Source organism: Helobdella robusta (assembly GCF_000326865.2).
Source record: "Helobdella robusta unplaced genomic scaffold HELROscaffold_33, whole genome shotgun sequence".
Lineage (NCBI taxonomy): Eukaryota > Metazoa > Annelida > Clitellata > Rhynchobdellida > Glossiphoniidae > Helobdella > Helobdella robusta.
In genome coordinates, this window is record NW_008704623.1 from 2,076,828 (window position 1) to 2,091,224 (window position 14,397).

General features: G+C 36.0%; 2 protein-coding genes across 2 annotated transcripts; one reads left to right on the plus strand and one right to left on the minus strand.

Annotated features, from left to right (window-relative positions):
• Window positions 1-5,713: 5,713 nt before the first annotated feature.
• Window positions 5,714-12,166, plus strand: HELRODRAFT_192511 (hypothetical protein; the record flags this gene model as incomplete). Its single annotated transcript, XM_009022900.1, has 13 exons — window positions 5,714-5,888; window positions 6,186-6,317; window positions 7,776-8,040; window positions 8,359-8,491; window positions 8,763-8,897; window positions 9,069-9,172; window positions 9,251-9,375; window positions 9,523-9,635; window positions 9,799-9,927; window positions 10,059-10,259; window positions 10,442-10,609; window positions 11,232-11,282; window positions 11,403-12,166. 13 exons carry the CDS (start codon window positions 5,714-5,716, stop codon window positions 11,538-11,540), a joined length of 1,869 nt encoding a protein of 622 aa, XP_009021148.1. The 3' UTR covers window positions 11,541-12,166.
• A 78-nt stretch (window positions 12,167-12,244) lies between these two features.
• HELRODRAFT_175480 (hypothetical protein) lies at window positions 12,245-14,323 on the minus strand (the record flags this gene model as incomplete). Its single annotated transcript, XM_009022901.1, has 6 exons — window positions 12,245-12,362; window positions 12,470-12,628; window positions 12,691-12,837; window positions 13,010-13,270; window positions 13,524-13,808; window positions 14,199-14,323. The coding sequence occupies 6 exons, from the start codon at window positions 14,321-14,323 to the stop codon at window positions 12,245-12,247; spliced, it is 1,095 nt and encodes a 364-aa protein (XP_009021149.1).
• Window positions 14,324-14,397: the final 74 nt, after the last annotated feature.

Here is a 14,397-nt window from a genome sequence, read left to right on the forward strand (position 1 = left end):
TCTAAGCTGAAATGGGCACTCCTTACTAAGCTTTTTGGCATGAAAATTCATTGACATATTTTGATCCAATACGATCCCCAAGTCACAAAGGGAGGAACAAAAATTAACATCCGACCCAGATATGTTGATAGACTTAACATCAATTTTCTCCAGCTGTTGCCAGGTACCAATGAAAAGTAGTTGAGTTTTACCTTTATTCATCTGTTATCTATCATCCACCCATTGAGTTTTTCGATGCAACATACAAATCTATCAACTTCATCTTCAAACGTTGTATTACATGCAATCGGAACAATTATCTGCACATCATAAGCAAACGCATGATACTTGAAATTAAATTCCTCAATAATTGGGAACATATCAGCCGTATAAAGTAAAAACAACAAAGGCCCAAGGACCTAGCCCTGAGGAACTCCAGACGTGACTATCTCAACATCTGACAACCCGTTGTTAAAAAAAACTTGCTGAGTCCTTCCAATCAAGTATGATTCAAACCATGAGGCTACTACATGAGAGACACCAAAAAAGTATTTCAATTTATCAATCAACAAGGTGTGATCAACGCAATCAAAGGCAGCACTCATGTCCAATAAAGCCAACAATGAAACTTTGTGTTGATCCATAGCTGCAAATAATGTAGACGTAACATCAATTAAAACCGTCTCAGTTGAATGGTTCTGCCTATAGCCTATGCTTATGGACCCAGATAACGTTTTTCTTAATTAATTGATTTGACGAAGAAAATTTAGAATAAAGAAATATCGGAAGATTCCTTTGTGAAGACTGAAGTGAAGAAAAAACACGTGCTTCTTCATTCTCTTAAAGTCGATATTTTGCTTCTAATTAAAAGGTCAAATTGAAAGACAAGGAAGAAATGGATCTAACAAAAGTGCAGATCAAACACCTAGAAGGCAAAAGTAATTGGTTGAACTGGAAGTCGAGAGTTTGTATAATACTACGCGGCATTCCTGATGCAATGGACGTAGTAGATGGCAAATTAAAAATTCCAGATGAATTAAACGATGACTCAAATAAAGATGAGATAGCAAAATATTAAACTGCTTTGAACAGATTCAACAGAGCAGATTGTAGTGCTATGATTGTTCTGTCAACCAACATGACCGATGAAACGTATGAAAAAGTTCGTTCATTCAGTAATGCCAGAGATGGTTGGTTAGAACTTCACAGATTGTATGATGAAGTTAATGAAGATAAAGCATACAACTTGTGCATGAAGTTCTTTAGTTATAAAATGGATGAAAGCGATGATGTCGTCACTCATGTCACAAAACTCAAGAATCTTTGGAAAGATTTAAAGGTTGAGTTAGGAAAAGATGAAAACAGTGACTTGTTGCTGATGTGCCAAATAATTGAAACTTAATATTTTTCGTTTGCTGCAAGTTGGAGATTGTTGAACAAGACTGAAAGAACAGTCGAAACACTCACAGATCAACTGTGTAGCTATGAGAGATCTTTGGAAGGCAAAACAGAATGTAATAAAGTATTATTTGTCAAAGCAACAACTAAAAGGTCATCATCACTAAACATGAATGGTCAAAAATAAGATAAATTTGTCAGCAAACCAAAGCGACTGATATGTCATTATTGCAAATTGCCAGGTCACATTGTAAGAAATTGTGAAAAATGGCATTCTGATAGTAGACCAGCAAAACCAAGAAATAACAATCTATGCGATGACAATAAGTCACTACTTGTTATGGAATCAAGTGTTTTTGCAATTGATGAGTCAGCGTACACTGGTGACAATGGTGCAACGTGTCATCTAACTTTCCGAAGAGACATATTTCAAAGTTTTGAAAAATTTTCTCAACCGACTAAATTATATGTTGCAAATGGTGATACTGTAGAAGCTTTTGGAAAAGGAATTATTCATCTTCAAGTGAAAGTGAATAATAAATGGCAAACTGTTAAACTTACAGATGTCTTGTATGTGCCAAAAGTAAAAAGAAATTTGTTCTCAGTACTTGCAACTCAAGATAAGAACAGAAATAGCTCTTTTGATTCAACCTCAAGAAGTTGTCATCTACTTATTGACAATGTGATAAGTGTTGTTGGAATAAGAAACAACAATGGAGGTTTGTTCAAACTTGTTGCAAAAACTGTTAGACCGTTGAATTCTGAAGTCGAAGTTAACTTTGTCAATGATCAAGATGCATTGCAGTTATACCATGAAAGAATGGGACATCAGAATAAGAAACGTGTTAAAATGCATCGATCAAGAGATGTTATTTTTGATGAGAAGGTTGTCAAACCGAATTCAGTGATTTTGCAAGAAGAAAGTTGTTCAGATGATACGGTATCGATTGATGTTGAAATCAAAGATGAAAATAAAGAAACTTTGTTTAAAGAAAATATTTCAACTGATGAAGATGTTCACAACCGTAGTTCAGTTTCATCTGATGAAGAAGATCAATCTGACTGTTGTAATCAAAAGACCAAAGGCATGGTTTTACGTGACAGGAATAATATCAAAAAGCCATCTCGTTATGATCCTTTCATTATGTCTGCATTATGTGAAGTACTTGAACCAGTGAGCTACAAAGATGCCATTCAAAGTGATGAAAAAGATGAATGGTTTAAAGCCATGAGCAGTGAAATGCAGTCATTAAAAGAAAATCAAACGTGGGATTTGGTAAGTCTTCCAAAAGGTCATAAGGCAATACCATGCAAATGGGTCTACAAGGTAAAACACAATCCAGATGGTTCTGTTGAACGTTTTAAAGCCAGGCTAGTGGTAAAAGGTTTTTCTCAGAAAAAGGGAATTGACTATGAAGAAACCTATAGTCCTGTGGTCAGAAGTTCAACTATAAGAACACTATTAAGTGTTGCTGCAAGTGAAAAGATGTCACTCATGCAGTTTGATGTGTCAACAGCATTTCTATACAGCAAACTAGATGAAGATATTTACATGGAGCAACCTGAAGGTTTTAAAGATAATTCAGGAAGAGTCTGTAAACTCAAGCGAAGTCTCTATGGACTTAAACAAACTCCAAGATGTTGGAACAAACGCTTTGGTGAATTCTTGAAAAAGAGACATTTCAAACAAAGCGATGCAGATACTTGTTTGTTCATTAGAATATAGGGAGGAAAGAAACTCGTACTTGCACTGTATGTTGATGATGGACTAGTTGCAGGAACTAAAAGAACTAAAAATATTTGAAAAAGAATTAAAGTCAGAGTTCAAGATAACATCTAAACCTGCAACATATTTTCTTGGATTAGAGATTAATCAAGATGAGAAGGGAAATATTAATGTCAGTCAGTCATCCTATACAAGAATGATTCTTGAAAAGTTTGGGATGAGTCAGTGTAAATCCTGTACAACTCCGATTTCAAAATCTGAGGAGTTCAATGAAAACAAAAATGAACACGAGGAAGTGAAATTTCCTTACAGATCAGCAGTTGGTGCATTGATGTACTTGATGACGGGAACAAGACCAGATATTGCATATGCAGTTGGAGTAGCATCCAGAAGTTTAGAGAAACCCAGCAAGTCCAATGTAGCACAAGTTAAGCAAATTTTCAGATATTTGCAAGGCACAGCTGATGTCGGTATTGTTTACAAGTCTGGTCAAAACAATGCACTTATAGCCTACAGTGATGCAGATCATGAAGGAGATAAATCTAGTGGAAGATCGACATCAGGTGTAATCTGTATGTTTGGAGGAAGCGTGATCAGTTGGTTTAGCCAACGTCAACCCTCAGTTGCGATTTCAACTACTGAAGCAGAAATCGTTGCCGCAAGTGAAGCAGCTCGTGAAGTGATATGGCTCAAACGATTGTTGAACGACATTGTAGATCTAAAGAAAAAGCCAGAAATTTTTGTCGACAATGAAGCAGCAATTCGTTTAGCACACAATCCAGAACTTCACAGAAGAACAAAGCACATCCACATTAGACATTTCTTTGTCAGAGAAAAAGTTGCAGAAGAAGTTTCAGTTGAACGAGTTGCGACAGAACTTCAAGTTGCTGATGCTCTGACAAAACCAATGGTAGGACCAAGACTAAAGAATCTGATGTGTGCGATGGGTCTTCAGAAAATTTAGGTTAAGGTCATCTAATGTTTTAAATAAAATGAGAAGGTGTTAAGTTTTAAATTTTATATTAAAACATCATGATTTATAATATACATTTATTTTTCTTTGGACCAAATGTTTTTTGCTTTGTATGTAACTTAACTTCACTTTTTCCTTTTCTGTTGATCTGGTGGATAATAAACAAGTCGAGAACGTTGCTTGGTTTATTTCTCTTCTTTTAATGTCTTTCAATATTATATCAATTAATTAAGCGATCTACGTAACAAGAAATTTAACAACTTTTAACATTAGCAGTAGATTTATCAAGTAATGACTCGACATCTGCTTTAATAAGATCCAATTTATCATAATTTTGATCTACAGAAGTCTTAAACTGTTTCAACTCACTTCTGATTTCATCACTGCTATCCATAATTTGTTTCAACCGCCTATTGCAGTCATCCTGTTTCTCAATATGCTGAGAGATTTCAAATTGTCCGAATACAACAAGTAATTATCACAAAAATACTTTACATTTTTACCACTGTTAATAATTCGTAACATTTCATCATCATACTCAAGACATTTAGTATGAATGGAACCATCACAAAAACAACATTTCACCACAGTTTCTTTCGTATTCTTAAATCCACTTTTACACTTGACGCAGTGTCCCTTAGACATAATTAAAAGTAAACTTCAATAACAAAGTCAAGGTGACCTTAAATCCACCAGCAAACGAAACTCAAACTTTTTATTTTTAAACCAAATTAACAAATGAGAAAGTAATCCAATTCTAGAACTTCAATTAAATCAAAACGATACAATTTCAACAAAAAATAACGGATATAAATTACATAAATTAAGAAAAATTCGTACAAATGTCATTTGCATCTGTCTATGTACCTGATGATGGTCCAATGTGTGTGTGTGTGTGTGCGTGCGTGCGCGTGTGTGTGTTTAATTTATATATTGTAGTAATTTAAACAAATTTTCAAAATAGTTGTATTTGATGATTATTAATTTGATGATGATGATGATGGTAGTGATGACGAATGGCGACGTTAGCCAGTTTTGTTATTTGCAAAGTGATGGTTACATACAATTACAATACCGTTCATTTATATTGGTTGCCTGATGAAAATGGTTCTGTATTGTATATATAATGAACATATATCGCGTGTGTATATGTATGTGTGTTTGTATGTATACTAGAATTAGTTATAAATAGTCTTCCACTATAAAACGATCATCCCATTCATTTCTGCTCATGTCTATTCGAATGCTTATTTCGATAAAAGCGAGTGTTCAATTGACTAATTGACCAGTTTATTAATTTATGCATCGTTGTTATGGTTTATAGTTTCTTGAGCGTTATATCGCAACAATTGATTGTTTTTAAAAAATTGATTAATGTATTAGTCAATATTAATCTTTTATAAATAAATAGATCAAAAAACATTCCTTGAAGGGCTTTGCTGACCCGCTATTTTAATTGGACTTGTTGGGAGGAAAAAAAGTGAGAAATTCTATTTTCACCTTATTAGATCGTTTTCGCCCTTCATCCATCCTCACGTCACATCACCCCTCTCCAATTTGTTACTTTGTATATATACTCTTTTTTATACTAATCTATAAAAGTTTCACTTGAAAAGATCAATCGAACAGCAGCGGAGATGTCGGCAGCGGTGGACCTGGTGCGCAGGCTGAGCACGACTCTCTCGCAGTTCTCGCAGAAGAAGAGAGAGAATTGGACGGGCAGGTTTGATTTCCTGCTGTCGTGCATCGGGTACGCGGTCGGTCTGGGGACCATCTGGCGGTTTCCTTACGTCTGCTACCGAAATGGTGGAGGTCTGTTCTCTTCCATCTACATCATTTTTTAAATCTTTTTCACGTTCGTTTTGTTTTGTTCCTTTTTTCTTTGATTTCATAAATAAAACTCTTAATGAGAAAGGAATAACCAAGAAAATATTTGTATTTTAATGTATAAATAAAAGTAATTTTTAATGACTAGTTCATTACTGCCTGCCTTCATTAATCTAAACTGCCATTTTTCACCTAAACCGTCAAACGTTTTTCCAATCAAAATATGAATCGCTTTCGAAACCTCTTCATAAAACATTCATGTGCGTGAAATGTCCTCGAAAGGTGCCTTCTTGATCCCTTACGTGATATACATGATCCTGCTTGGCATGCCTCTTGTCATTCTGGAGATGGGATTTGGTCAGTTCGCCAGCCTCAGCCCGATCAGCATCTGGAAGATATCACCCCTCTTCAAAGGTTACCTCTTTGTCTCTTTCTTCGCTAAATCAAAGGTTTAAACAGAGTAGTCTGTATCAATGTGTCGCTGTTGCAGATATTTTATCGGCAACACATTTCAGTAACGGCTCTGGTGTCACCAACACTTTTGAAGCCGAGTATCCAGCTTGATATTGCCAATAATTTTAAGACTGAAAACGTCGTTAATCGATACCGATACTTGTAAGGTCATAGTGGATGATATATTTTTATTAATAATCATTTCATATAAAGTGGTACCTCCGAGATTTAAAATACTGTTTCCCGTCTTTTGTGTATCGGTTTTTAAAAACTTTTTTTGTTACCGCTGTCCTTTATATACCTGAAGCCTTTTTGCTCTTTAGGTTGATTCAAAATTACATCGAAAACTGTTTAAACTTTTGAAAAACAATTTTTTTTCAAATTAAAATAGCCGTTGATTTATAAACTAAAAATATAAAAATATTCATTATGTTTTTTGCTCTAAGAAGTATAAATCAAACTTTAGATAAATATAGGAAACGTGATTTGGATCTACAAGAAATAAACACATGAAATATGAGCCAGTTTTACTATAGTACCATACAATGCAGACGTACACACTTTTAAATAAAATAACAAAAACATTGTCAGGAACTATAAACACTGAGATAAAAAATGAAATAGAGCCACCGACAATCAACCGAAAAATGTGAACAAACACAGACGTACAAAGACAGACACACACACACAGACACACCGGACATAATCACACACAAGTACACGAATTTGTGTTAAGAAAATGCAATCGTAAGACAACAAGCAGTTAAGCTCTGCTGTAAATGCTGCATATTCGTAAACATTTTCAAGTATTCCTTCATTCCAAGTTCTCTCCTTCACATGTTGTCATGTTTATTACTCCATTGCATCACACACACACACGCACACACACGCACACACACACATATGTACAAACAGATACACACATACATGCGCGCACAAAAACACATGCACTGGCACATGCATGTACACAAATGCCAAAGAACGTCTACTCAGTATGTTCTTGTGCACGTATTTAAGAAAAATGAGCTTATAGGGTTCATCTACCTTGAAAGGATTTGGCGGTTATAATAGGCGTGATGATGGTGATGACAATTTTTTTGATCATGATGATAATGACTGACCATGATATATATAATTAGATTTGAAAACCGTTATGAAGCACAAAAATAGTTTAAAATGCTCTGCCTGATTCTACACATACTTGCATACTTAACAATATATCATTTCTAAGATTTATCCGAACATAATATTTTTATAAAAAACAAATTTTAATAGTTTTTTTTTCATACCCTTGATGTTTTTCACTCAATCACCTACCATTATCAATCACCGGTACGTTTAAGCATTCAATAAGTTTTACATTATTTAGAAAAAATTTTGATAGGCTGATAACAAAGAATAGCGTTTGAAATTTTGCAGGCGTAGGTGTGGGCATGGTGGTCATTTCAGCGCTCACCTGCATTTATTACAACGTCATCATCGCTTGGACGCTCTTTTACTTCAGTCAATCATTCCGCTGGGAGTTACCGTGGAAGTCCTGCAACAATCCCTGGAACACCCCCCTCTGCTTCACCAGGGTGGCCGATAATGCCTCCGATTTGAATGCAACACTCACTAAGAGACTTCTTATTGCCTCCAGTACCAACGGAACAAAGTGGAAAACTGCCAGTGAAGAATTTTGGAGGTATTTTTAGTAACAATGAATTAATCGACTGCGTTTAATAATCGTTTGCAATTTTGGTAATGAACTTGTTAGCAACTCTGAAATAGTTCAAGATTTTCTTTTTTTCTCTTTAAAACGTAAATAAAATACTTACAATGTATTAAAACCCTGAACCGATGAATGACTTTAAACTTTAATCGCTAGGAGATCTTGGCTGCTCTCAGTCGTTTTTGTGTCTTGATCGTTGTTTTCACAGAAATCTCACTTGCTCGATGTGCGATTGATTATAGCACAAAAATATTATTTCAAAAATATTTGCAAAAAAATAACGCCATGAAGTCACAGAGTTTTGAAAATGTCTGCCGGCATCGACCAGCCTGGTTCGCCGGACTGGGAACTCCTCATCTGCCTCGTCGTGGCCTGGCTCTTCATCTTCCTCTGCCTCTCCAAAGGGATCAAATCTTCAGGAAAGGTAAATTCAAATTACAAATAATTTAAATGATAGTAAATGGGCGGCGCGATGATATATTTATATAATGGCAAAGATGAAGAAGAAGGAGGTGCCTGGTGAGTATGAACGCAGAGACCACCGCCTGGCTGCCGGACTAATTTACGTGTGTTTACTGCCGTGTGTATGTTGTTGATAGTTCTGGAAAACATTGAATATAAAATTAAAACAAGCGAAAGCAATCAAAATTTGAAATAAATTCTTATTATTTAATGAAATGATTACTTGCTGGCAGGTAGTGTACGTGACAGCCACCTTACCTTACGTGCTTCTGCTTATTTTCATCATTAAAGGCCTGACCATGGACGGAGCGATAGATGGCATCAAATTTTATCTCCTGCCAAAATGGAGTAAGCTCATGTCCTTCCAGGTGAGTTCAATTTTCTTCTTCTCTTTACTCATTAGAAGAAAATAATAATTTATGACATAAATATGGCATATTATAATTTCTGATATGAATTATTATTTCATCATAAGAAACTCCATTTGCAAATTCCCCATCAAAACAAAAGAGGTATTTTTTAAAATTTTAACGATGAAGCCCTGGTTGGAAGCAGCCCAGCAGATGTTTTACAGCATGGGAGCAGCTTGGGGTGCTTGGATAACAATGGCCAGTTACAACAAATTCAATAACAATTTCTATAGGTTGTTAGGTTGTTGTTGTTGTTTGTGTGAAAGTTATAAAAAAATTTTAAAAACAATGCGGAATAATTAAAAATGCAGGGATGCAGTGATAGTATCATTGGTCGACACGTTAACAGCGTTTTTATCTGGTTTTGTTATCTTCTCAACACTGGGTTACATGGCAAAACAAACGAAACTCGATATTTCAGAGGTCGTAGTCGATGGTAATAAATTATTTTCGCACTTTGCTGAAAATGAAATTTAAATCATACTTGAAATTTAAATCATACTTGAATTTTAAATCATACTTGAAATTTAAATCATACTTGAAAATTTTTGTAATAGTACTTAAGTACTCAACATTATTTAAGGGCCTGGCCTTGTATTCATCGTGATGCCTGAAGCCATCTCCAGCATGCCTCTCTCTCCTTTCTGGGCTGTTTTGTTCTTCATCTTCATCTTTTTTGTCGGAGTCGATAGTCAGGTAAGTAGCTTACCTATCCACCTATTCATCCATCCATTCATCCATCCATTCATCCATCCATCCATTCATCCATCCATCCATCCATTGATAGATTTATTCATTTTATAATGTTAAAGTGTATCAGACCCCACTAAATTATAGCGTTATATACATAACTCTTCAGTTTGGTATGTTTGAAACGGTCCTGAGCAGCATATTTGACATTTACCCGGCACTGACACGCAAGAAGTACATCTTCACTGGCGTTCTCTGCTTTTTGGAGTTGATCGTCGGTCTTGCGTGCATCACTAAGGTTCATTCAATGACCCTCTCTCTCACTTTTTTCTCTCTCTTTCTCCTCTCTCTCTCTGTCATGTGTAAACTTTCAGAGAGGAAAGTTTTTTTTAATTCATCTACTAACAACAAAAAACTGAAACACCGTAGGGAGGTATATATGTATTTCAAATAATGGATTGGTACTGTTCTACGTTTTCTCTAATGGTCCTCTCATTGATTGAATGCCTCGCCATCTCCTGGATCTACGGTTCGACTCGTTTCTACCACGATATGCACATGATGCTCGGCCGGACCCCTTCAAAATGGTGGGCTATATGTTGGAAAGCCATCACCCCCACGCTTATCACGGTGATGAATTTAATTATTTTCGACATCATCTTTATATTTAAATTAAATTATTCGCTTCATTTACTCATTGTTTCATTGATTAGTTGATTGATTAAATAAACTGTTCGTTCACCATCAACTCAATGTAATAATAATAATGTACAATAATACAAACAAACAAACGAACAAATGACCATGAACAGTTCATCTTCATAACGAACATCGTGACACACACTCCTGCGTCCTACGGTGATTACACCTACCCAACATGGGCCATTATCATGGGGCTATGTTTGGCTCTCAGTTCAATTCTCGTTATTCCTCTTATGGCTATCATTGAGCTTTTTAAACATAAGGGCTCTTTTGTTCAGGTTTATGTGTGTGTGTGTGATGTGTGTGTGTGTGTGTGTGTGTGTGTGTGTGTGTGTGTGTGGTGTGTAGTGGCGGAGCGTATCTAGACATCGTTGACGCGGGAAGCCAAAATGTGAAAAATGTCAACATTTTTTTAAATTTGCCGGGGTTCAAGAAATTATCCAAATGTTCGTTTAGTGCGGCTAATTTTAAACTGGCGACCTTTTTCATCCTTATCGCGCTAATTTTCAGTGCTTATAATCAGTATTTTTCCGTTTAAAAGGTGAGTTTCACTGATTTTTACTAACCGCGCACAACGGCCCCCGGCCAACCCCTAGATCCTCCTCCACTGTGTCTGCCCCTTGGTGTTAACAGTGTAAATATGTGAAACATTACGTTTAAGTTTTAACAGTTGCATTTTTTGTTATCATGGCTGTGCTCGCTCGATGAGTCTAACACGGACTCCTAGTCCTCCTTTACCTCTGGTGAATTTTTTCACTGCAACTAGTTTTGCTGCTGTCGTGGATGTCATCAACTTAAGCTAATGTGCTTGTTAATTTGTTAGTGCTGGCGGTGCTAACATTATAACTATGTTGAGTTCTCAAATGATTCAACGTAATTAACCTAATTTATGACATACAGAGATTAAAGAATGCCACCAAACCAACGCACGACTGGGGACCGGCTGATAGAGTTATTATTTATTAATTTACAATGGTCTATGATCTTCAGTTTTATTGGAAATTTTTTTCATTTCATTCTATTTTACAAATTACACTTTAAAAAATAAATTACGATGTAAAAATTGAACAGATAAGAAATGAATCGTACAAGAGAAAGTTGTCAGGGAAAGTTGCAGCTGTGATTGAAGTGAGCAATGGCGATGGCGACGTCGAAAGCGATGGTGCCGTGCCAGTTCTCAAAAATCTCTCTCCGAAAGATGCTCTCTGATTCAGATGCAGCGTTCCTATAATCTTTCATTCATTCATTCGTTCGTTCTTTCTTTAATTTGTTCGTTCCTTTATTTTCTTGACCGATTTGTTTGAAATTTGCTCACACTTCATTTATATAATATAATTTATTTAACGTACGTGATTCGTGCAATTTGTACGTTTCGTGCAATTTTTAGCCATTTTTTACTCCTAAACATTGCAGAATTAATAATTCCTTCTTTTTTGTATTATTTTGGTTATATAGGTGATTTATTTTTGGTACGTGTATTCATTTGTAGGCAGGGATACGCGTGTGTCTACGAACGAACTTTGCGGCTCTGTATATGTGTAAATCATGTTTCGTGTCATTATATGGTTCTGCACTGGATCATTGCCAACAACCAACCCTATACAATACTTTTTTGACTGAATTTTAGATTAATTTTCACTATTTCGTTTGCCAATTTTTAAAAAATTGTTTTTTCTTCATCCAATTAATTAGTAAAATAACATTTTTGTTAGATTAATGGAATTATTTCTTTGCAGTTTTTATTCAATTTAAATGAAATTTTATTTGTTTAGAATTGACATTATAATTATTTAACGGTTCGAAATCAATAAATTTTAAATAAAAGTTAGAACGAACAAGTAGACTTAAGTTTCCTATCGAACGACACACCACTCGGACGTAATGTGCCTGAACGGTTAGCTACCTTGCCAACATCATGTTTCAGTTATGCTTGAATCGTTTACAAATGTTTCAAATGACTTCTTAATGAAGTGTACATAAATGGATTTAGAGCCAACCAGGAAGACTTCCGTGTTCGAACTGTAGGTGAACCTTCAACAATTATGAAAATTAATTTACATCAATTCAATAATAAAATATAGTTTTTGAATTTAATTTAATGTTCAGTTAAGAAAAAAAAAATAAGAAAAGCTAATGACCTGAATAAAGAGTTGTAAGTTCCTGTGACGGCAGACTGCAAGCTGTGTTGTTCTATGAGACTGAAACAGAACAACAACTGCCTCAGTGATAAGCCCGCCCTAACCTCACCATCGACCACTCTCTCGGTCGCTTCGTATATAATCACATAGTTCAGACCACTGGAAGGAAAATAATAACGGCCACTCGAACATTCAACTACAAATAAATCATGTTTTAAAACCTCCTTAATTTAGGCGGGGGACTGGAGCATATATGGGTGATGAGATCTGGACCGATGAGAATAGCCGATCTTACGAGGGCCTCCAGTGATTGGTCGTATCTTGCTCGAGGAAGAAACTTGAGGTTAGAAGGAGGGTGCATGAATCCTCTGCATAGTAATTGTTTAATTTTATTTATGGTTAATGACTTGGCCATCAAAAAATGGAATCGAACTAGACGCCAGTAAAAGATTTTAAACGTAAATGGAATTTGATAAAAATGTGAGAAAATAGTCAGCTCGAATATTAACGGTGAATGTAAAGTAAAACAGAGTAGCTTACAAAGCATGAGCGGAAACTTTAATGTTGTTCAGATGGGCTGGAACATAGACTCTGTTGACGCTCTTCTTGTCGGTGATGATGTTTTTGAGGATGATGTTGTTGATTGTGTCTTTGATGCTGTCGTTGGTGTTGTTGTTAATGTAGTTGCTGATGGCATTTCGGATGGCACTGAGGACGTTGTTGTCGGGTAACGCATCGATCCCATTGCTCTTCCCACTCGCTGCACTAGCATCAAATTTAAGCTGCGAGTACAGGAAGTCTCTGTGTGCATGTTTCTTTGTACTGTACATATGTTTCTAGGCGTAGTTTGTATTGTGTTTTATGTATGCTTCTATGCTTCTGTATTGTATATTGTACTAAAGTATGTGAATGTTTGTAGGCGCACTTTGTATTGTATTTTATGTTCGCGTGCATATAAAGTCAAATGATAGATATACTTTCGTACTTGTGTGCGTTCGGACAGAGAAGAAGTAAAAAGAAAAAAAGTAAAAACGAAAAGTAAAAAGTAGCTAACATTAAAAAATTCAAATGTGAATGATCACTATTGCCTAAATTTGTTTTTGCCAACAACGACGAAGATTTCAATACTGGATTGGAACCGGCATGGAGAAAATTGCTTTCGTTCTTTCTACGTTTCTCGTGTTTCAATCTACTGCTCTCCAGTTGCTTGACGTCATCGTTGGTGTTTCTTGAGTAGGTGGATGAGGTGGTTTGGTTGAAGTTGATGTGGAGTTGAAGGGGGTGGATGGCCACGACTGACACGTCTGGCTGCAACTTTTCAAAGTTCTTTTTATCAGGCCTACATTTCAAATAAAAAAATTATATAAGAGATTTGAATGGTTGACCAGTAAATGTTTTAAATATCACGAGCATTTGAATATGTTGGCAAAGTAAAGGCTTCGAATGATATTTGCGTTCTGGCTGGCTGGCAAATAAATGCTCAAACAATAAAAATAATAAAAGTAAACAATACAAACATTTTGACGCCTAGAGATTGGAGATAAGTTTTCTTGGCCAGGTAGGCAGTGGAGGGGGCATGGTCATCATTTGTCCGATAGATTAAATCTTGCCTCCATGATGATACCCCAATAAAACCTGCACCAATCATCCATCAATTCATCCATTCATCTATTCGCCAGACATTTAACTCATTCAATCTTCCATCCATCCATCGACCAACCGCCCCAACCTACCATACTGGTTGTACAGGTTGATGCAGCACACCACGTCATCTTCGTTGTAGACCGCATACAGGTGGGCCAGGTACTCCAGGTAGTGCTGCCCGACGACGACGCCTCTTTCTATTACTATCATATCCGCCTGTATTTTCAACAGGTCGGTGAGCAAGAAGAAGCAACGGATGAATATATAAATGAATGACTGACTGA